The 23,024-nt window shown below is 38.5% G+C and overlaps 1 protein-coding gene across 4 annotated transcripts; it reads right to left on the bottom strand.

Annotated features, from left to right (window-relative positions):
- Window positions 1-355: 355 nt before the first annotated feature.
- LOC114542568 lies at window positions 356-19,943 on the bottom strand. Of its 4 annotated transcripts, XM_028562089.1 has the most exons (19): window positions 19,662-19,942; window positions 13,898-14,103; window positions 13,315-13,546; window positions 13,079-13,148; window positions 12,942-12,994; window positions 12,136-12,436; window positions 11,529-11,761; window positions 11,274-11,454; window positions 9,843-10,090; window positions 9,177-9,419; window positions 8,763-8,866; window positions 7,306-7,402; window positions 5,487-5,593; window positions 4,579-4,675; window positions 2,839-2,945; window positions 1,140-1,271; window positions 881-1,051; window positions 742-812; window positions 356-473 (listed from the first exon to the last, which is right to left on the bottom strand). In XM_028562089.1, exons 1-16 carry the CDS (start codon window positions 19,890-19,892, stop codon window positions 1,211-1,213), a joined length of 2,571 nt encoding a protein of 856 aa, XP_028417890.1. In that variant the 5' UTR covers window positions 19,893-19,942; the 3' UTR covers window positions 356-473; window positions 742-812; window positions 881-1,051; window positions 1,140-1,210. The 4 variants fall into 4 exon arrangements, with proteins under 4 accessions (XP_028417890.1, XP_028417889.1, XP_028417891.1 ...); XM_028562088.1 differs by having other exon boundaries at window positions 742-1,051; XM_028562090.1 differs by lacking the exons at window positions 356-473; window positions 742-812; window positions 881-1,051; window positions 1,140-1,271 and adding an exon at window positions 2,534-2,749.
- Between the last annotated feature and the right edge of the window lie 3,081 nt (window positions 19,944-23,024).

Genomic DNA, 23,024 nt, shown 5'->3' with positions numbered 1-23,024 from the left:
TAACAATAAAGTCTTGTGCAATAACCACCCCGTTTAGGGCAGAGGCCAAGCGAAGAAAATTCTGTTTGCTTTCATTCCCTGCCAGATGTATGGAAAGAGTACACCAAAAGCAATTACCAAAAGAACTCGCTTGGAATGGTTCTAACTCCGTTCCATCCTCACACAACATTGTATTAAATGGTGGAATGAAACTATAAAGTCTGGAAAAAACTCATTTGAGATGATTTTAAACTTCCACTCCACATTGTTAATGCTAGCCCCTACTGCTTTTGCCCTGTGCTTGGCATTACCTTTTATCAAGCCTTTTAAGCCAATGTAGTTATGCGGATATGGTCATGTATAGCGGCTTCATCGTCACCGCACATCTTTCCAATTATAACGGGGGCACATATCTCAAGAGCCCTCCAGGATAACTTTTGACAAACAGACAAGACATTGCTGCAGTATTCTTCATCAGAAAAGCTCATCGTACTCTAGAGATATAATGAATAATAAAAGGCACTTAAATTTATCATTACTGTACAAAATTTCAAACATTTATCATAAAAAATAACAATGCAAATGAAGTTCAAAAAATAAGGAAAAATTAACGTCATTTCTTACAGATTAACCACAGGTGAGGGTGTACTGCAAGTACTAGGCATCTTAGTGGGAGTCTCAACCATAATATAGAAAACCAATGAAATTCCTCTACAAAATCATGCTTGTAAGACTATACAATAATTTGATTTAGCTACATACGTTTTCTTCATTTTCTTTCAAAATATTCTCCATTAACTCTACCTCCTCTGGTAACAAGTTACTATCAGCCGCTGCAGCAAAGAAAGAATTTTCGACTGAATTACCCTGAGGCGGTATACAGTATGTGATGGTCCTGCACCTGGTTGCACATTGGATTCATACCAATCTCGGTATGCAGACAAAACCAATGCCAGCTCTGCAGATTTCATTTTTGGTCCTGCTGCAGACTTGTTACTTGGATTTCTCCAAATAACATCCTCTGGCCACCACTGGGGCTTGTAACCTATTTCAGTCCATTTAATTCGAGTTCCTGTAAGATACAGTGGTAGCACATTATAGTATACCACTAAAGGTTTACCATAAATATAATAAACAATTTTTTCAAAGAAAAACAGTACCAAAAGTTACTGAATCTTGTACTGCAGATGACACAAACTTCCTCAGAGTTTCAGTATTTAACTGGGTGTAATCACTCATGATAGGTATGCTTGGTTTTGCAGAAGGATGTGATGTTGATGGCACATTCTGTCCTGTTGAGAATAGAACAATTGTATTATAATCCAAAAGTTTTATCCAGGAGTGGTGCCGGTAATGATAATCAACTGAAAATAACCTGAAAAATAGCACAAATGACCATACATACTGTACCTATCACTCACTTTTCTTTTTTGTTAAATATTTACTTATGTTTCATGTTAGTATGTTTGAAAATTACTTTGTTAGTCAGCCTAAATCAGCTGGAAAATTTGTAGAAACAAGGTCATTGGGTAAAAATGCCATGGTCATTTTCATCATTTTGTTGATAAGTGTATATATCATATGATGATTAACATTAACATATATATCATATGATTATTAACATTTATAATATAACATTTATAGTACGCGCGTGCTGATTGGTCGAGAAGCGTGTTTCTATAACTGTATAGAAACACGGGAATTTTCCCGCCGAACTTGACAAGCGAAGCGATGTAATGAGAATTTCTAATTGAATCGAATTATAATATTTGTACAAAATCTTTTTATCGAGTTATATTATAAAAGAAATAGAAAACGTTTTTCCTGTGTTTCTATGCAGTTATAGAAACACTTGTGGGAGTTTGGGAGAACTCGAAATAACGTGGAAAAACTCGCCCTACGGGCTCGTTGTCCCGCTGATTATTTCTCGTTCTCCAAACTCCCACGCGTTTAAAAGGACGCGTTTAATTTCTCGGGTATCTGCGAACGCTAAAATTGAACGAGGTTATTTTGTCGACTTCTGAGGAGATAGATGAAGAGAAAAATAGCGAGTGTTATGCCGAATTAATACAGCTACTTGATGATACGAGTTTGTCACTAGTCATGAGAGATGATGCTCAAAATGGCAGGAAAGCATTAAAAATTTTACGAGATCATTACGCGAGTCAAGCAAAGCCCAGAATCATATCGCTATATACGGAGCTGACGTCACTGGAGAAGAGCGCCGATGAATCCATAACGAACTATTTGATAAGAGCCGAAAAATCTATAACCGCTTTGAAAAATGCTAAGGAAACTCTGAGCGATGGACTTATTGTCGCCATGATATTAAAGGTACATATTACGCAAAGTGTAAAGTGTGCAAAGTTTTCAGGTGTTGGACAAAATGTTTTCATTGAACATATATTCATATACTTTATGTAGCACAAAATATTATAAGCTTTTATTTGTAATTGCATTATGGGTAATAGACGACCTCGTGTTCTAGAGTGATGGGAATATAAAAAAAACGCAAACAACTTATAGCTTATGTAAAATATTCTGTTGAATAAATAAAATAAATAATTCATGTAAAACGAATGGCGTCAACAGTCCAATACATTTACACAGTCCTCATAAAATTTGACAGGTGAGTGGTGACAGGCACATCATCTGTCATCACGGATGTCCGAGGTTTTTTATCTCGCGTTTCCAGTCCCAGTCTTCTGGATTGTCTATGGTCTGATGTTGCACGAAGTTTGATTATTTGCCTTGTTAATTAATTAAGCCCCTGTTAAAAATCGTTGGATTAAGTTTAATTTTGTCATGGACATAGTACGTACTACACTCACTTTTTCATTTCTTCAATTTTACACTCACCGTTTCATTTCTTGGCAGAACTTATGACATCTTCCGGCACAGTTAGGGCGTGATCTTGTCTTTGTTCTCAAATTTGGAGTCTTCGGTTCTAAGAGCCTTTTTGATGACTGCAAAGGAGGGTATAATATTAAATCGTGATATGCCAAAAAATGTTTGCGCAATAATCTAGAGTCCCAGGAAATCAATTATATAAAGCGAGACCAGTTAACGAAACATAGTTCTAGTTCAATTACAACCAAACACTGAACACGAATGGAGCAAATTTCGACTCAAATTGTTTTCAGTTCAGTTACTACAGACGCATTAGCTTATTAATAGGGGAAAATTATACTCAAAAGATTCTCAGCGAGGATTTAATCGACTTTCGCATTTGAAATGTTTTAAAACGACACTTCGTCGCCCCTTACTTGTTGCATATTGAACAGGCCGATAGCACATGCGCATTTACGCATTTCAAGAAAAATCGGATTTTCCGGGGAGATACTTTATAGAAAACACGCATCATGAGAATGAAATGGTTTTAAAAAAATTTTTCGCCCACTGAAAACGGAAGAATCTGAAAATGCTTTCCAGAGTGGAAGAATTTGAAAACGACGGCTGAGCGGATACGTGTGGACGGCTTTGCCGGATAAATTTGAAAACGACGACGTCACGTATCAAATCGTTTCGTATAATTAAGGCTTATTTGCAAGTTTTGTGGCTAATGCTTAACTATATATTGCTATATTAGTGTGAAATCTCCAAACAAATTTCTTATTCTTGTATTTTGCCTTTCATTTAGTAGATTTTTGTTTTGAATTCGACATCCAGCTTGTGACACGCGGGTGGAAAACATGAAAGTGTAATTCGGGATCAAATAACTTTAGCGTTTTCGGATCGTTTTTGCGTTTACGTGTGGACGCGGATAAATATTTTAACGGAGAAATTTTTTTGCGTTCAAATTCTTCCGGCATCGTGTAGACAGCGCCTGAGAATCTATTTCCAAAGCGGCGTAATTACATCCAAAAAATGGATAACAGTAGAACTAAAAACAATTAATTATTTAACAAATTTGTGTGTCTTTTGTATTTAAAGGTTTTAATAAGGGAGGATGGGGGCTTCGCGCTAAAATTCTGCCACGGGCCTCGCGCGACGTTAATCCGGCCCTGCCCCTAGGTAGCCCAAAGGTATCCAACCAGTTTGCAATATTGTGGTCTGTGACGTAAACACAAATTGCTATACTTGTATAATAATATGATAAGGTTGGCAACTAAATATAAATTAATCAGGTACACCATCAAAACTATCGACAAAAAACATGCAAAATATGCAACATAACTCACAAAAAACATCATAACAATGAAATTTGAGGTCTTTAATAGACCTCTCCCCTTTTAGCTTTTAAGCGCGCAATGCGTGACGGTAGTTGATTATCCAGGTCAATTTGAGTTGTGTTTTCGCCAGAGAGATATCCCGACTTAAATTTGCTTGATAATCAACTACCATCACGCATTGTGCGCTTGAAAGCTAAAAGGGGAAAGATCTATTGCTCCCCGGTACATTTTCTTGTTGAAACAACTCTAGAAATACGAAAAATTTAGCGATACTTTTTGTGTTGCCATGAATTTTTTCGGCGTAACGATGCGAGATGTCTTTTGCCTGATACTGGTTTTAGCTTCAAATGGCGAAGCAGCGACCTGATTGGCTTTTAAAATTGAAATTTAAGATAAAAAATTAAAAGATTAAATTAAAATCTCTTGCCTTCTTGCATATAATATCATCGGCCACAGGTCGAGATTTTGTTACATTCCTTTTTGGGGGCACCTTGAACATCGCAGGTTGGTTTGTCTTCTGCGGTCTGAAATAAAATAAAAAATAAAAATATTAAGTAATGAAATTCTATTATAATACAAGCTGAATAAAACTTTTTAATGTGTTTACACCGGCTTTACCGGCTTTACTGGCTTTATCGAGTTATATTATAAAAGAAATAGAAAACGTTTTTCCTGTGTTTCTATGCAGTTATAGAAACACTTGTGGGAGTTTGGGAGAACTCGAAATAACGTGGAAAAACTCGCCCTACGGGCTCGTTGTCCCGCTGATTATTTCTCGTTCTCCCAAACTCCCACGCGTTTAAAAGGACGCGTTTAATTTCTCGGGTATCTGCGAACGCTAAAATTGAACGAGGTTATTTTGTCGACTTCTGAGGAGATAGATGAAGAGAAAAAAGCGAGTGTTATGCCGAATTAATACAGCTACTTGATGATACGACTAGTCATGAGAGATGATGCTCAAAATGGCAGGAAAGCATTAAAAATTTTACGAGATCATTACGCGAGTCAAGCAAAGCCCAGAATGCTATATACGGAGCTGACGTCATAATTCATGTAAAACGAATGGCGTCAACAGTCCAATACATTTACACAGTCCTCATAAAATTTGACAGGTGAGTGGTGACAGGCACATCATCTGTCATCACGGATGTCCGAGGTTTTTTATCTCGCGTTTCCCCAGTCTGGATTGTCTATGGTCTGATGTTGCACGAAGTTTGATTATTTGCCTTGTTAATTAATTAAGCCCCTGTTAAAAATCGCTGGATTAAGTTTAATTTTGTCATGGACATAGTACGTACTACACTCACTTTTTCATTTCTTCAATTTTACACTCACCGTTTCATTTCTTGGCAGAACTTATGACATCTTCCGGCACAGTTAGGGCGTGATCTTGTCTTTGTTCTCAAATTTGGAGTCTTCGGTTCTAAGAGCCTTTTTGATGACTGCAAAGGAGGGTATAATATTAAATCGTGATATGCCAAAAAATGTTTGCGCAATAATCTAGAGTCCCAGGAAATCAATTATATAAAGCGAGACCAGTTAACGAAACATAGTTCTAGTTCAATTACAACCAAACACTGAACACGAATGGAGCAAATTTCGACTCAAATTGTTTTCAGTTCAGTTACTACAGACGCATTAGCTTATTAATAGGGGAAAATTATACTCAAAAGATTCTCAGCGAGGATTTAATCGACTTTCGCATTTGAAATGTTTTAAAACGACACTTCGTCGCCCCTTACTTGTTGCATATTGAACAGGCCGATAGCACATGCGCATTTACGCATTTCAAGAAAAATCGGATTTTCCGGGGAGATACTTTATAGAAAACACGCATCATGAGAATGAAATGGTTTTAAAAAAATTTTTCGCCCACTGAAAACGGAAGAATCTGAAAATGCTTTCCAGAGTGGAAGAATTTGAAAACGACGGCTGAGCGGATACGTGTGGACGGCTTTGCCGGATAAATTTGAAAACGACGACGTCACGTATCAAATCGTTTCGTATAATTAAGGCTTATTTGCAAGTTTTGTGGCTAATGCTTAACTATATATTGCTATATTAGTGTGAAATCTCCAAACAAATTTCTTATTCTTGTATTTTGCCTTTCATTTAGTAGATTTTTGTTTTGAATTCGACATCCAGCTTGTGACACGCGGGTGGAAAACATGAAAGTGTAATTCGGGATCAAATAACTTTAGCGTTTTCGGATCGTTTTTGCGTTTACGTGTGGACGCGGATAAATATTTTAACGGAGAAATTTTTTGCGTTCAAATTCTTCCGGCATCGTGTAGACAGCGCCTGAGAATCTATTTCCAAAGCGGCGTAATTACATCCAAAAAATGGATAACAGTAGAACTAAAAACAATTAATTATTTAACAAATTTGTGTGTCTTTTGTATTTAAAGGTTTTAATAAGGGAGGATGGGGGCTCCGCGCTAAAATTCTGCCACGGGCCTCGCGCGACGTTAATCCGGCCCTGCCCCTAGGTAGCCCAAAGGTATCCAACCAGTTTGCAATATTGTGGTCTGTGACGTAAACACAAATTGCTATACTTGTATAATAATATGATAAGGTTGGCAACTAAATATAAATTAATCAGGTACACCATCAAAACTATCGACAAAAAACATGCAAAATATGCAACATAACTCACAAAAAACATCATAACAATGAAATTTGAGGTCTTTAATAGATCTCTCCCCTTTTAGCTTTTAAGCGCGCAATGCGTGACGGTAGTTGATTATCCAGGTCAATTTGAGTTGTGTTTTCGCCATGTTCAAGAGCGATTTTGTTTAAAAAAGAACCAAAAAGAATCAGCAAGGTTTTCTAACAAACAAAATCGCTTCTAAACAGAGAGATATCCCGACTTAAATTTGCTTGATAATCAACTACCATCACGCATTGTGCGCTTGAAAGCTAAAAGGGGAAAGATCTATTGCTCCCCGGTACATTTTCTTGTTGAAAACAACTCTAGAAATACGAAAAATTTAGCGATACTTTTTGTGTTGCCATGAATTTTTTCGGCGTAACGATGCGAGATGTCTTTTGCCTGATACTGGTTTTAGCTTCAAATGGCGAAGCAGCGACCTGATTGGCTTTTAAAATTGAAATTTAAGATAAAAAATTAAAAGATTAAATTAAAATCTCTTGCCTTCTTGCATATAATATCATCGGCCACAGGTCGAGATTTTGTTACATTCCTTTTTGGGGGCACCTTGAACATCGCAGGTTGGTTTGTCTTCTGCGGTCTGAAATAAAATAAAAAATAAAAATATTAAGTAATGAAATTCTATTATAATACAAGCTGAATAAAACTTTTTAATGTGTTTACACCGGCTTTACCGGCTTTACTGGCTTTAGCCTAGATCTTCGTAGTGTAAACACACTTTGGCCTGGCCTAAGCCTAGCCTAGGCCTGGAAATCTAGGCCCATCATTCCAGGTGGCCTAGGCCAGGCCTAAGCCTGGTTTTTTTTTGGAAAAAATAAGCATATATTGATAACAAGAAAATACGAAGGTCCGCCATTTTTTTTAATTTGTAATTTGTTGAGAGTATAGTAAAGTTTACCCAAAGTAATAAACACTTGTGATATGCAAACCGCTGAAATTCTAGGCCAGAGTCAGGCTGTCGAAATGTAAGCGTAAACGCTCCGTACTAAAATGGTCTAGGCCAAAGCCAGGCCTGGCTATAGACTGCCAAGTTATCGCCACATTTTCACCTGCAGCCGGAGACGAGCAGAAAGCTTTGAACATTCTACAAGATTTGGCGCCTGAAATGGATTTCAGCGACACAAGACTTCGGACACGATACCGAGACACACAGGGCAGATTTCACACAACTATTTCGATCAGGTTATTGGAAAATCACAATATGCGCTTGTATTGCGGTATTTACCATCGAGTTGTTGTACTATGATTTAGTTTACACGGCGTCAGACGTTGCAAGCAGTCACAATGGTACATCTTCAACAACTGGCATACAACACGAGGCAACAGGAAGCGGTCAAATGTATTCTGTCATGGCCTGGATGAACTTGCCTGAGTTTGTGATTGTTATCGCAGCTGGTTTAAGTTGTTGCAACTGTATTGTTGCAACTTGCAACGCACTGAATTATATGACAAATATGTCAATATTAAGATAATGATAGTAGCATTTGTAGCAATTGTTTTGCTCCCGTCGCATGGTGTTAAGTCTGAGACACAAGACAAGTTGTGTTGAAAGTCAAGTATTGTTGCAACGTGTGTTCCCTTCGAATGATGCAAACATAGCGGCGGGGTATTCGTGAGGAAGGTGGGGGTGGACCCACTAATTTTGTGGTATAAACCATGTTAACGTTCCATAAAGCAAACACACCTTTTTATTTAAACTCGGTGATCCGAGTAAAGGTCTGTTCACACGATCCAATTTTGCTGGATCCATTTCGCTTCTGATGGATGTTTTATAGTCTGTTGCGATGTATATGGGCAGCAAATCCACTGAAGCCAGTGCGCTACTGCTTAATCATAACCGACTATATTCCATACGTCAGAAGTGAATTTTATCCAACAAAATTGGTTCGTGTGAACAGACTTTAATATGTAAACAGCACAATTGCTACAGTGCAGCATACCTTGATCTTTTTTCCTCTTCTGTCTTAAGCTTTTCAAGTCTGTCGAGTTCCTCTCTTTTGTGGCTTTCAAACAACGTTCGTTCCTTTTGCAATTCTTGAAGACCCTGAAGTAATGAGGCGATAAGTTGATTCAATATAAAACACAATGGCTGCGTATCCAGTTTATCGGAACAAAAAAACTAGAATGACAACTTAGGAGGATACTGTGCTCGGTAAAAAGGAGGAATATGATTTTGGACCAATCAGCAAACTCAGTACCCAATCAAAATGTATAAATTTTGACCACTTTCGGTGAGAAGGTACATTATGTACCATGAAGTATTAAAAATTCAGGTATTTTGATTGGATAAGGATGAAATATGCAAACACGCTTTTGGGTCAGATCAAACTGAAAAAGCTACAGTCCTCACATACCCGTTCTCTCTCTTCCCTCAATCTATGAAGGGCCATATTATGCTCTTCTCGAAGTTTCTCGATCATTTTTTCCAACTCTTGAAATTTGTCTGGAAAAGCTACGTTCATTCCAGAACTCGATACAGGGTTCAAAGGACTGCCCGCTCCACCCGAAACCACCCCGTCCAGCCCGACTACCTGATCGGTGGCGGGTGGTGCGGACTTCAGTTCCTGTGCCTGAGGATGTCTCGAGATAACTTCGACCTTGAAAAGGACAAAAAATTATGTAGAACTATTGACAACTACAGATATTCAGTATACATAAGAAGGCGGTTTCGTAAATAGACCTTTTCCTTTTTCAACTTTCAAGCGCGCAATGCGTGACGGTAGTTGATTATGAAGGTCAATCTGAGTGGCGATCTCGCCATGTTTCGGGAGCGATTTAGTTTAACAAAAAAGCAAAGAGAATCGGCAAGGCTTTCTTACAAACAAAATCGCTTCTAAGCAGAGGAATATCGCGACTCAAATCAAAGTTGCTTGGTGAACAACTACCGTCACGCAATGCGCGCTTGAATGCTAAAAAGGAAAGGGTCTATTTACAGAGGAAAACTGCCTTTGCAGATGCGCTAACGGTTTTGAAAACTAGCTAGTTGAACGTATTAGACCAAAAGCCTTAGGAGACCTCACCTTACTCTGAGCTTTTAATTGAGGGAACAATTTCGTGGCGGGTGCAGATGTCGGGGGAGTGGAAGATGTATTCTCCGACACCTTGTTGTGCGCCTGCGCACTTCTTCTCTTCTCGTCCGGGGTTGACGTGTTCAGCGCATGCATGACGTCATGAGTGACGTCACTTGCATCCAGGACGTCGTGTTCCTCCCACGTTTTCGTGTCGTCGAAGCCTTCGGAGAGCGCGAGCGAAGAACGAATGCTGATGACTGCAATAGAGAAATGGATGGATGTTTTAGCATGACGTCTCAAAAACCTCGCTGGGCCCGTGTTTACACTTGGAATTTTACTGTGATATTTGGTGCAATCCTTGCCCTTTGATGGATGTGAACGAGTGAATAGTGATGAATCTTGTGATGAATGAGCGCCTTTATTTGAACATCCGTGTCTTATTCACTCCTTCACATCCATCAAAAGACGAAAATCGGACAAAATATAACACTTGTTGGGTTCTTCCCCAGGGTCTTCTCTTGTATCGCGACAGGACTCGATAGACGAACGTCATTCGAGCGATGGGAACGAGTCAAACCTTGCATTCACGGCTGTTAAAAGAAACAGATCAAATTCCGAAAAAAAAGATGACCTGTGTAACAGGAGGTTTTGTTTAAAAATAAACTAAAACCAAGTGAGCCACTTTAAAATTGACTTAACCATAGGAAATAATTGTGTCAAATCAACGATTAGCCGATCAAAACGAATTTAACAGCACTGTACGATACCACAAGTATTATAAAATGTAATTATAAAACAGAATATAAATACGACTGTTATATTTAAACTACAGAGGTCGGTTGTATCAAGCCCATTTAGCTTAAACGGTGGATAAGTTCAAAATAGAAAGCAAGTCTATCGTTTTATTCAATAAGCAAACTAAATGTTTTTAACCTTAATACAAAGATACTGTTTACAACTACATATTCAGTGCAAATATTCAAGTTGACTCATTCAAGAGTGATGTAAGAGTGTTATTTCATCCACCGTTTAAGCTAAACGGGCTTAATACAACCGGTCCCAGGATGTCTAAAAAACCATGCAAATTTGTAGGCACGAGATGAGATCGCAGGTGGGGAAAATCAAGGTAGGAAAAATCAAATCTGAACCTCCAATCCTGGCCAAAACCATTGACTACACTCTAAATGATTTGTAGTTTTTTACGCAAAACATAAACATTTCTGTGTCGAATTCCCCCCTCGCCCCCTAATCAATGTTGAGTCAATGCTAAATGCTTGAATAAGTTTTGATTGTAGAATTTGTACCCTGCCGTCCACAGCCCCACCCCACCATTTTACCGTTACCGAGGGGGTGCGCCACCCCCAACAAAAGCTTTATCTCTTCCTTTTCAAAGGGACCTATTGTACAACAAACACACTCATACAGTCATCTTTCGCTAACCTTTGCGTTTGACGTTCGACAATTGACGAGCAGTGAGCATGTTGTTGTTTACATCAGCTTGGCATTGCTTCTGCTTAGCACCCAGAATTCTTAGGACGGTGGATGAATTCGACGAAAGCGAGCAATTGGCTGCCACAGCTTCTTCAAGCAGCTCAAATTCATTCAGTTCTTGTTTCTCGACCTAAATGAAAGAGATTACTTCCATAAATGTTGGAATTCTTGAGCAAGAACATTCGAAAACAACGCAACACTCACGACTTCTAAGTCATCTAATTTCTTCATCTGTCTTTGAAAGGAATCCTCGACGACTTGTTCGCCTTCCCTGGCCATATCTTCCTCCAATCCCTCGTCTTCGGAGCTACTCTCCGAATGCACCTCTGATGCATCGTCCAAATAAACACCTGAGCCCCGGGATGGTATGGTGGTAAAATGCACTTTCTTCGGAGAGAACGGCTTTTCTTGTCGAAGGCTTCTTCGTGCGACAGGGCCTGGGGAATAAAAATTTCAAGTCAACTAGGGGGAAGTGCACGATTGGCAAAATGCAGGGGTCATCTTTAAAAGTATGGAAAGACTTTTCACTGGATGACATTGAGAAGATTCTGATCTATGCATCTAGCCTGGATGACATTGAGAACAGTAAGATTTTCAAAGACAATGAAACATTCTGAACTCTAAATCATGACTGGATGGCATGGAGACCAGTAAGATTTTTACAAACAACGAAACATTCTGATCTCTAAATCATGACTGGATGACATGCAGAACAGCGAGTTTTCACAAACTATGAAACATTCTGATCTCTTAATCATGACTGGATGGCATGGAAAAGACAATTGAACTTCTGGTCATCGGTTAATCGTACCTTCAGGTTTCTGGGCGACGACAGGTTTACTCGCTTGTGCCCCTACTGCAGGCGAACGAGACTGGTTAACCGTTGCATAGTCCTTCACTGTTGCGGTTTTTCGCGTGACCGGCGCCCTTTCTTCCAAGACACTGTTCTGGAGGCATTTATCTTTCACTGTCGCTTGTCCTTGTTTTGTGACTATCTTTGGTTTCATTCCAAATCTCGCAATCCCTTCTCCCTTTCTAAGAATAAAGGTTTTCTTCGCAGCTTTGTTAGCTCTGGTAGGTTGAGCTGGTTCGTTTTCATTAGGACTGCGTTGCTAAAACAAGACAAGAAAGGCATTTTATTAGTCTTAAACTACTGTATAACTGTTTTTCCTAGAGGTCCAGTAAGGATCATCTCTTATTGATCCAGTGTTACTACAGGAGGAAACCTAAACTAAACTAACTTTATTTACACCGGATAGCTCTGTCAGTTCTAAACTGTTCTTCCTAGAGGTCCAGTAAGGATCATCTCTTATTGATCCAGTGTTACTACAGGAGGAAACCTAAACTAAACTAACTTTATCCATACTGGATAGCTCTATCAGTTCTAAACTGTTCTTCCTTGAGGTTCAGTAAGGATCATCTCTTATTGATCCTGTGTTACTACAGGAGGAAACCTAAACTAAACTAACTTTATTTATACTGGATATCTCTATCAATTCTAAACTGTTCTTCCTAGAAGACCAGTAGGGATCATCTCTTATTGATCTAGTGTTACAACAGGGGAAAACCTAAACATAACCAACTTCAGTTACATTGCATATTCTAGCCTGCACTCACCTCAGTCTGCAGTTGCTGATTCAACAGTTCTTCAAAGATCCTTGTTTGACCACCTGACAGAATAAAAACAACAAAATGCATCATTGATTTCCACTTAAACTTCAGCTAAATTTGGAATTGATTCCTAAACTACTCACCTAGCCCTGGTTTGATTGGGACATCATCAAATGAAGGTTGAGAATGACCACCAAGGCCAAGATGAACATTCTGTAACAAAATATCATTAATAGTAATTTGAAAAATATTGTGGTCCTGCGCATTCAAGACAAAAGGTAGAAAGATACACAATCTTTTTTCGCTAGTTTGTTTTAGATTATTCTCGATCTGCATCCATATTAATAAATATACTTGAATGCAAGTTTAAGAGACTTACCTTTTTTGTATCATTGTGATAATCATGATCATCAATAATTCCTTGATCATCACCATTATCATCAATAACATGATCATCATCACAATCATCATCAATATTACAATCAATGTCAGGAGCAACATGAGAAATTCTCCTGTTGCCATCATCATATTCTTCAATACTACCATCATCATCTTCACCACAGACCAGGGTGTCATTGTTACCATCTTCATGGTCATCAGGGGCATCGGAACTAAGGATGAAATCAGAATATTACATCTTGAGAACCACTTTTGAACAAGTTACCATTTCATTCAAAACATCTGCTTTTTTCCCATATATAATCCAGGTTACAATAATTCTCAAGCTTTGTTCCTATTTGATGAAAAAAAGAGTCTAAAAATGTATTAAAAAACAGCTAGTATAAATAGTTGTTATCAAGTTACTGAAACTTCATTGCTCAATGCTAATTAGTCCTGTTTTCTGTAACCAGTTACAATTTAGTTGGCATATTTAGCCATGTACAAAAAGCTGTGAAAGTTTTTCAACACATTGCTGGCTTTCCAGTGGCAAGATTTTGGACTAAAACCAATTTTGAACATACTCGAGGTTACCATCATCATCGCTGTCTTCAGAAACCTCCGATGGTGTATCGTCTATCGGTTGAATTCCTTCGATACCAGCAACACTTCCACCATCAGATTCGGTGAACTGTGAGAGTTCGTCATCACTGACAGAGGGTAGTTTCAATCTTTGGGTCATCAACATTGAGCTCTGTGGCTGGTTCGGAGGAGAGTCATAGGATTGATTCTAGATTTGGAAGTTGGAAAATTATGTCACTATTGTATTTGTCACTATTTGATTATTTCAATAGGGGAAGATTGCCACAAGACAAGAAAGGCATTTTATTAGCCTTAAACTACTGTATAACTGTTTTTCCTAGAGGTTCAACAAGGATCATCTCTTATTGATCCAGTGTTACTACAGGAGGAAACCTAAACTAAACTAACTTTATTCATACTGGATAGCTCTATCAGTTCTAAACTGTTCTTCCTTGAGGTTCAGTAAGGATCATCTCTTATTGATCCTGTGTTACTACAGGAGGAAACCTAAACTAAACTATCTTTATTTATACTGGATAGCTCTATCAGTTCTAAACTGTTCTTCCTAGAGGTCCAGTAAGGATCATCTCTTATTGATCCAGTGTTACTACAGGAGGAAACCTAAACTAAACTATCTTTATTTATACTGGATAGCTCTATCAGTCAGTCTAAACTGTTCTTCCTAGAGGTCCAGTAAGGATCATCTCTTATTGATCCAGTGCTACTACAGGAGGAAACCTAAACTAAACTATCTTTATTTATACTGGATAGCTCTATCAGTTCTAAACTGTTCTTCCTAGAGGTCCAGTAAGGATCATCTCTTATTGATCCAGTGTTACTACAGGAGGAAACCTAAACTAAACTAAATTATATGCTTGTTCACTAAATTATAGGCATATGGTAAAACGCGGACTGGACTGGACTAGTAAAACACGGACTGGACTAAATTAGTAAAACGCGGACTGGACTAAATTAGTAAAACACGGACTGGACTAAATTAGTAAAACGCGGACTGGACTAAATTAGTAAAACACGGACTGGACTAAATTAGTAAAACGCGGACTGGACTAAATTAGTAAAACGCAGACTGGACTGAATTAGTAAAACGCGGACTGGACTAAATTAGTAAAATACGGACTGGAGTCGATAAAATTTCCTTAATTTTATAATTATTAACCCTACAAGAGATTTAAAAAGTCGTATCCCAAAGTTTTGGAAAGGAAGCGTGGAGCCTTGAACATTATTCACGATGTAAAGAAACGAGGAGCGACGAGCATTGCTTCAAAACATTCCGGGCGTAAAAATCGTGCAATTCTTTGAGAATCTACGCAATTTATGAACTTATGTTATGAATTACGAGCATTCAATTCAACACAAATATAATTTGGAAGATTTCTTCCATAAATAGAGCTAAGAGGTTAGGAAGAAACGACGGTCTGTTGTTTATGTATTGATAGATCTCTTACACGAATATATATTATGTCGATAGCAAGTCGATACCTGGTATTCTGCATAGAGTACATAAATGATTCTATACAAAACGGACATTTTGTGCTGTAATCAAATCATTTTGGCGGTATACAGTATTGAATAAGTATATGTTTTGTATCGATTTACGCGTCGAAGTATCCACATCATTGACATAATATGCACCGCGGTTTACTTACATTATTTACAACGCAACTATTTTGGCTATTCTTATGAAATGACGGATAAATTGTTGCCATCATATAAATGTAGTGAATGTAGTCACAGATGTTTGACGAAGAAAAGAGACTAAATTGGGAAAATCGCGCCCGGTTTACATGGGCAACTAAAATTATAATTTGATATTGACAGTATCCGCAACGTAACTTGAGTACTTTGAGTAATTTCCTTTTGATTAATGTTTAACCTAGTTCATTATATTTTTACTGGCATAAGTCAAAATGTTTATGTTGGGAAAACGTCTGGTTGCTTAGGTATTACAGGGCATGAAAACTTTGCACTATCCTTGGACCCTAGTTTGGGCTTTTTTATCAATGTCGGAATTTTGAAGCTTGCTTCCATGTTTAAACAATGGACGCAAGCACCAAGATTTTCGATTTTGGCGCGATTGGCGCGAGTGGCGTCGTCCTTCGTCGACGTCGATCGCAACCATACGGAGTGCTCTCGGTAAAACAGTTTTCTGGCATGCATTGAGAAATTTTGGGGCAAACTATAGGGGCAAACAAATTTTATCGATTCCAGTCCGCGTTTTACTAATTTAGTCCAGTCCATGTTTTACTAATTTAGTCCAGTCCGCGTTTTACTAATTTAGTCCAGTCCGCGTTTTACTAATTTAGTCCAGTCCGCGTTTTACTAATTTAGTCCAGTCCGTGTTTTACTAATTTAGTCCAGTCCGTGTTTTACTAATTTAGTCCAGTCCGCGTTTTACTAATTTAGTCCAGTCCGCGTTTTACTAATTTAGTCCAGTCCGCGTTTTACTAATTTAGTCCAGTCCGTGTTTACTAATTTAGTCCAGTCCGTGTTTTACTAATTTAGTCCAGTCCGTGTTTTACTAATTTAGTCCAGTCCGTGTTTTACTAATTAGTCCAGTCCGTGTTTTACTAATTTAGTCCAGTCCGCGTTTTACTAGTCCAGTCCAGTCCGCGTTTTACCATATGCCTAAATTATATGCTTGCTCACTAAATTATATGCTTGCTCACTCGTTCACTGCGCCGCTCACTCGTTCGATATCATTCTCAACTCGAAATAAATTCCATATTTCCGCGCATCCATGTATTATTCTCTATATATTAAATATAGCATTTAGGCCATCGTCGCAATATCGATTGAAATATAATGCGAAGCTTCGTTAATCATAGAATATTGTATTGTTTAGTTCCCATTCATGTTCGCAACTGTGAACTGTCTCACGAAGACTCATGAATTCTCGCCAGTGGGTCAGTGGGTGATGTGCGTACATCGCGCAGCGATTTCATGATAACAAGACGCCGTTCTGGCGTTAACTCCGGCGCACGTGCCAGTTTTCAATATAGAGCTTCTGAACATAAACAATACAGTTCGCGTATTGTTTACATACATATTCGCATTTAGATGCCTTGCGAAACTAAATGTTCGATCGCGAAATTCAGAAGCACATCGCAGTATAAAAGTTCAATTGTTCAAAAATGTAAATAAACCGCATGATACATTCGCTTCGTCTTACACTTTGGCTTTGGAATTCGCGCTTATATAGTTATATTAAATCTTCGATCCTGTGCAAACTACGCGACGTGTCAACGCGCCCATACACGACCACATCATTTTGTTAAACGGCGAAATAGCAGCGATATTATTAAAATAGGACCGAGTCTACATGTATTAAATATATTCTTACCCCAATTCAATCTAAACTTAATCGAACAGCATGAAAAAAACGGTTTATTTGTTCCTCTTGAAGGAATTGCCGTATCATGCGAGCGAAATCGAATCGCGCATTGGAAAATTAGCCAAAGCTGTGCACCACAACTCTTGAGAGATAAGACTGGGACGTAGATAAATACGGTCACATACACGTTTGAAGTACTAGTATATTTCGCGCCATTACACACTTGCGACGACGAAAAATAAAAAAAACAAAAAAAAAAAAAAAAAAACAAAAACCGGGGCGAATTTTCAACTCCGTCGCTGACGCCGGAGTAATTAATTGAACTTTCAATAAACCGCAGTATCAAAATGTTCGAACTGAACGTTACAGTAATTGCATTTCAATTTTCAGCAAGCTTGCCGATAATTTTAACTAAGGGGCTGTTTACATGAGCTCGCTTAGCCGAGATTCAACGAAGCGTGAGATGACTTTGAGGTATTGAAATGAGCATATAACTCGATTCTGACAGAAGTGTAGTTATCCCAACAATGACATTTGCCTGTTTCTTTCATAAAGACTTTTTTCAATACCTCAAAGTGATGTCTCGCTTCATTGAAACTAGGGTAACCGGGCTCATGTAAACAGACCCTAACGTGCGAAAAATCCTAGACCGCCCCTGTCTTAAATAGTAACAAATTTGAAGCGGATGATAATTATTCGAAGTGGCTATTCGTACTGGAACAGTACGCCGAGTGTGATTTGCTATTCGTACTGCATTCGAAATGTTTCTTTCAATTGTCGCAATAATAAAGGTTTTATCGACTCTTGTAATCGTACCTTTATAAAGGGACAGTAAGCGATTGCAACAAACGCAGGGGCGGATTCAGCCTAACGCACAACCCCATCAAAAAATTTTCGGATAGATTTATTAGTTATAACGTACTCATTATTGTTTACACTTTATGCAAGTGCCCGAATGACCTTTGGCCTTAAGAACCCGCACTCACACAGAACATATGTAAATTGTTCGTTTCAAATAAACATATACTCGTGCTTTAACCACTTTTAAATCCAGCGTTATTAAATAGACGTAAACGTAGAATCCCGCTTCGAAATTTCGGCGAAGACGACTCACGAGCACTCAATAATTCGCTTAATTCGCTCACACAGGCTTAGAATTGATTTGTTCCTTATAGCTATGCTTATACGACTCGAATAAATTCGACAAAACTGTCAAATTATTCTCTTGAAGGGCAGTTTTTGCTTGTGAGAAAACGTTCTTTTCCATTTTGGACATGTATTTTAAGTAATATTGCACACAGGTAGAGACCGTAGGGTCAACAAACACTTTCGGAAAGATAGAAATACTATACTAACTATAGCTCCGCTGTAATAAGATAATAAAACCATGCAGCCATGTGCGTCATGACCGGGCAGAGAAATAAACCAATAAAATCCTTACAAGTATTTGAGAGTAACCAATCATCGAAGGCCTCGCATAGCCGGCCTGCCCGCTACTGTGGCAAAACCCCTAAAATTTGCCCGCAGACCGGTCAAAAAAGGTTTGCTTCTATGGCAACGTGAGATTTGACCAATCACAAGTCTCAATTTCGTGGGGGAAAGCCCTGCAAACCGGTCATAAAGACCGCTGTAACACTGCATCATGTTCGGAAACTTTGCTTTGCATCATAATGTGACAGAACAAAACCGAATTATATAAACGGAATATCCCCCATATAGTCAAACGGATTCAAACCGAAACCAGCACCAACCGCATAGTTTGAGATAGTGATAGTAATACTTCTGGTAAATGAAAAACTCTCGGTTTGTGTGGCCTGTCGGCCTTAACACTACCCGCTCGCGCGCCCGCGTGTGCCCACACGAATAAAAACAAAAATATGAAAAATTTTACAAGTCTCATTCGGCCGTGCGCCGTACGGTATGCCGAGGATTCAAACATCGATCTCCGATACGAAAATAACGTTTGTTGCAATCGCTTACTGTCCCTTTATAAAGGTACGATTACAAGAGTCGATAAAAACCTTTATTATTGCGACAATTGAAAGAAACATTTCGAATGCAGTACGAATAGCAAATCACACTCGGCGTACTGTTCCAGTACGAATAGCCACTTCGTAATTTATTGCCTAAAATCTGGATCCGTATACCTTATCTCGGAAACTGTGGTGATTTTCTACTAAAATCTTGTCTAACTAAAATACAAAGATTTCTTTCCAAAACGGTAAAATTTGGAATACTTTGGAATAAAGTCGAAAATTTACAATCTCAACCTTGTGTCTTGTTTGTTTCATAATTTGTTGCTCAAGATGTCTTGCTTATTCGGAATTTGTTTCTTACTTTACTTTTTTAAACTGTCGGCTGGTCATGGTATTTTTACATGAACTTATAATTATTAAAAAAATAAGACATGGTACCTCTTTCCTTTCAAGGAACTTGTCCTTGAAACCATCTGTGTTCCTTCGCCAACTGCGATAAAGATGCTTCCTTCTTGAAGCTGTATTTCTTATTCCACATTTTGTTAAGATGGTACCCCAGTACCCTTCTGGCCTTCTCCATCCCTCCCCAATTTTCTGTTCCTTAGCCACTAGCATTATTTCGAGCAAATTTTTGAACGATACAAAACGTTTAGCCTTAGGTCGTACCATCTTGGTGCGGATAAATAGATTAAATATTCACATTGTGAATGATATAAAGTTAAAGTAGAATATTAATCAGGGGTGGATCCAAGCACAAATTTGCATTACAAAACAAAGTGGTTATTTTAGTAGCAGTTTTATGATATATGATATATGCATGCGAGGTGATACTCAATGAATAACTAGATTATTTACAAAAATGATCATGATTGACAACATAACAGGATACAATACGCATGCTAAGTGAGACGAGATGAGTGGAAAATAGTATTAAAATGCTGAACCAGTTTGTTTAGGTCTGGTTTGTGTTTACGAATATAAAGAGCCTCTTTGAGTTTGAGAGAGGAAGTTTTAGCAGTGTAGAAAAAGCAGGACCGGGTGTTAGAATTGCAGTTGGGTTTTGTAGGTGTTTATAGACGTGTGAGTTTTTGTCAGTGGAGTGTGTTTCCAATATAACAGGAATTACATCCTGCACAAGTAAATTTGTATACCACAAGGGATTTTAGATCACTGGGGATTGCGCCCTTAAAGTTGAAAATGTTTTTGCTTTTATAAGAAGTGAACACCAGCTCTTTTACATCGTTATTGAGGCCAACTTCGGTGTTATTGATTTCATAAATGCGATCTATGAGTGTTTTAATGAGACACGATTTGAATCGAAATGACGTAAAACTAAAAAAATTGGTCAAAAGGCCGGTGTAAGTTTTTTTGTGATAAACGGAGGTCGAAAACGTATTAAGCAGCTAAGTAGGTGAATTACTGGTGTTTTCATGGGGAAAAATACTGAAATGACTAATAATAAGTCTGAATGGCCCTGAAATATCGAGCTTGAATGTCGTTGTCGTCCATCTTGTGTTCAAGGTTTCAGTTCAGTAGCGACTTCAAGCATGAAGACTTCTACAATGGATAAATTCTTCCGACAAAACGAGCCTTCTTGCAAAGAAACTTGCATGCTTGCGAGTTTAGCAAATAGTGGCGCGTGGAGAAACCTCGAAGGCGTACGTACCCTAGCTACGATAACAAACAATTTTGAGCAGTGTCAAAAACAGTGAAGTAGGGAAAAAATACTGAACAAATTAATGAAACCGTCCCCCAAAATATCCTTCGGCCTATTTGTTTACTGTCGTACGATTCTTGTTCTTGGCGTTTAATCAAGTAATGATAATTGATGAAACTCCCATGTAAACTCTCGCTTGTCAACTCTTATGCAACTCTTAAAAACACATTCCAAAGAGATGAGTCATCCGCTACACAAACAAATTTTCGTTATGGTTATGCACCGCTAATGACCGTTAATGACCCAAGCATTTGACAAACAACGTGGGTGTTCACAATGAAAAGTATCGCAATATTCGGCAAATCGTCTGTTCGCAAAATGTCTTTTCTGTAAAGAGTCCGTTAGACGAAATGTCCGTCGGCAAAATAGACCTGTCAAATTTTATGAGGACTGTGTAAATGTATTGGACTTAACAACGCTTTCTTACTCAGTTTTAGACTGGCAAAAGTCGAAGCACTCGTCAAAATTTCTGATTCAGAGGTCAGAGCTCAGAAGTCGTTAAAACCATGGACCCGCTATACAAATGCCCTTTCACGAATCTTCTCTCCTTTGTACTACAATCATGGAAATAATATAGGTAGACTTTTCGTTGGACACGCTACATGACCACAGTAATTGTTAAAGATGTTGATTTAACGGTCAATAGCTGCTCCCCCCTTCCCCCTAACGCACAATGTTGATCGAAAAGACATCCCAATGTGATATCACGCACCTTCCAACATTGTTCAAGGGGAAGGGGGGTATTTTATTATGTAGTAGAGAAGTCTACGAATTAATTTCCATGATTGTAGCATCGTTTCACTATCTCTGGGATAGACAATGCAAAGCAGACCGACGAGTTTCTTTTTGTTATTATTTTTATATAATAAATCTATAATCCCTATTTACGATTTTTCTGATGCGTAATCTCAACAACGTAATACAGGCGTATTATGCTGGCGTACCATACAAGTACATGAACGGTCACAATGACTGCAAGTTTGGAACTCCTAACGAACGCTAACTCCTGACAAACATCCCTATGTTAGCTTGACGCCAAAAATAGTTTTTATGGGCCGGTTTTGAGACTAACAAAGCGCTCAGAAAAATTCCCAACTATACCCAAAAGGCTTATTCCCGGCACCGGATTTTAGCAGACTTACCTGTGCGCCATATAACCATGCAAGGGTTATGGCCCCCTGCTACTAATTTTTCGAAAAGGTTATATGGATCTTTGCATGATTTGGTTTTTAAGTCAACTAGAATATGGCAAGCCAAACTGGACAAAAGCAGGTCGAGATGTGTACGCGATAAACGAGAACTGCATGCAATATATGAGAAATGTATACTATAGTCGAGAAAAGTGTAAACGACTGTCGAGAATTGTTATTGTAAGTCGAGAAACGTATACGATTGTCGAGAGTTTTGCTGCTGTGTGCGATAGTTGAGGAAATGCAAACGATACTCGAGATTTTCGCCTGTGCCTTTGGTCAGCGGTACGTGGTCGGAACCGGTCTAAATATGCCGTCCGAACAGCTGGGAAATTTGTTGCGCATGCGTTAGTTCGGCTTGCGTGTACCCCACGAATATATTTCGCGCACTACACGGCGGGACCTTTAAATATATAAACAAAAACATGGTAGCTAAATTCTCTTTCGGTATTTTCCTTGTTTTTAATGCTGTCTAAAATAAGAAGGAATAAAAAGGGATAAATTTTGTGCCGTGTGTTGCAAATGCTGCCAAAAAAATTAAATGCTACAAGAAGTAACCTTCCTCAAAGCACATTTTTGGAGAGTTGCTTTGGTCTTCCCTTGACGACGACGTACAGACACAGAGATTATATGTGAAATTAAACTTCTAGGGGCAATTTATAATTAAAAACGGTTATGAAATATTTCTTTCTACACCTCCAGGGAATTCAGAAGTACAATTAGAATTTTGGAGATTTCGGCTAATTTTCTTTTAATCTGGTCGAGTAGGGACCACGCGTAAATACAGAATGGGACGGAAAAATACAAGGACATACTTTTAGAATATTTCTTGCTCGACGGGACGTAACGGGGCTAACGGGGCTGACTTTTCTGTACAACAATTATTGAATTGGT

The sequence above is a fragment of the Dendronephthya gigantea genome, unplaced genomic scaffold (genome assembly GCF_004324835.1).
Source record: "Dendronephthya gigantea isolate DGI-Jeju-01 unplaced genomic scaffold, DenGig_1.0 000366F, whole genome shotgun sequence".
Classification (NCBI taxonomy): domain Eukaryota; kingdom Metazoa; phylum Cnidaria; class Anthozoa; order Malacalcyonacea; family Nephtheidae; genus Dendronephthya; species Dendronephthya gigantea.
The sequence above is the reverse complement of the archived record's forward strand: the minus strand, read 5'-3'. Positions and strand labels throughout refer to the sequence as shown.

What these genes read in the sequence shown, in the direction of transcription:
- LOC114542568 (XM_028562088.1), bottom strand. Translation starts at nt 19,892, where the DNA reads ATGGTACGACCTAAGGCTAAACGTTTTGTATCGTTCAAAAATTTGCTC. An exon ending in GTCGAACGTCAAACGCAAAG is followed by an intron (nt 10,091 to 11,273) that starts GTTAGCGAAAGA and finishes TCTCTATTGCAG; the next exon opens with TCATCAGCATTCGTTCTTCG. An exon ending in TTCTGCCAAGAAATGAAACG is followed by an intron (nt 1,272 to 2,838) that starts GTGAGTGTAAAA and finishes TATTCTCAACAG; the next exon opens with GACAGAATGTGCCATCAACA.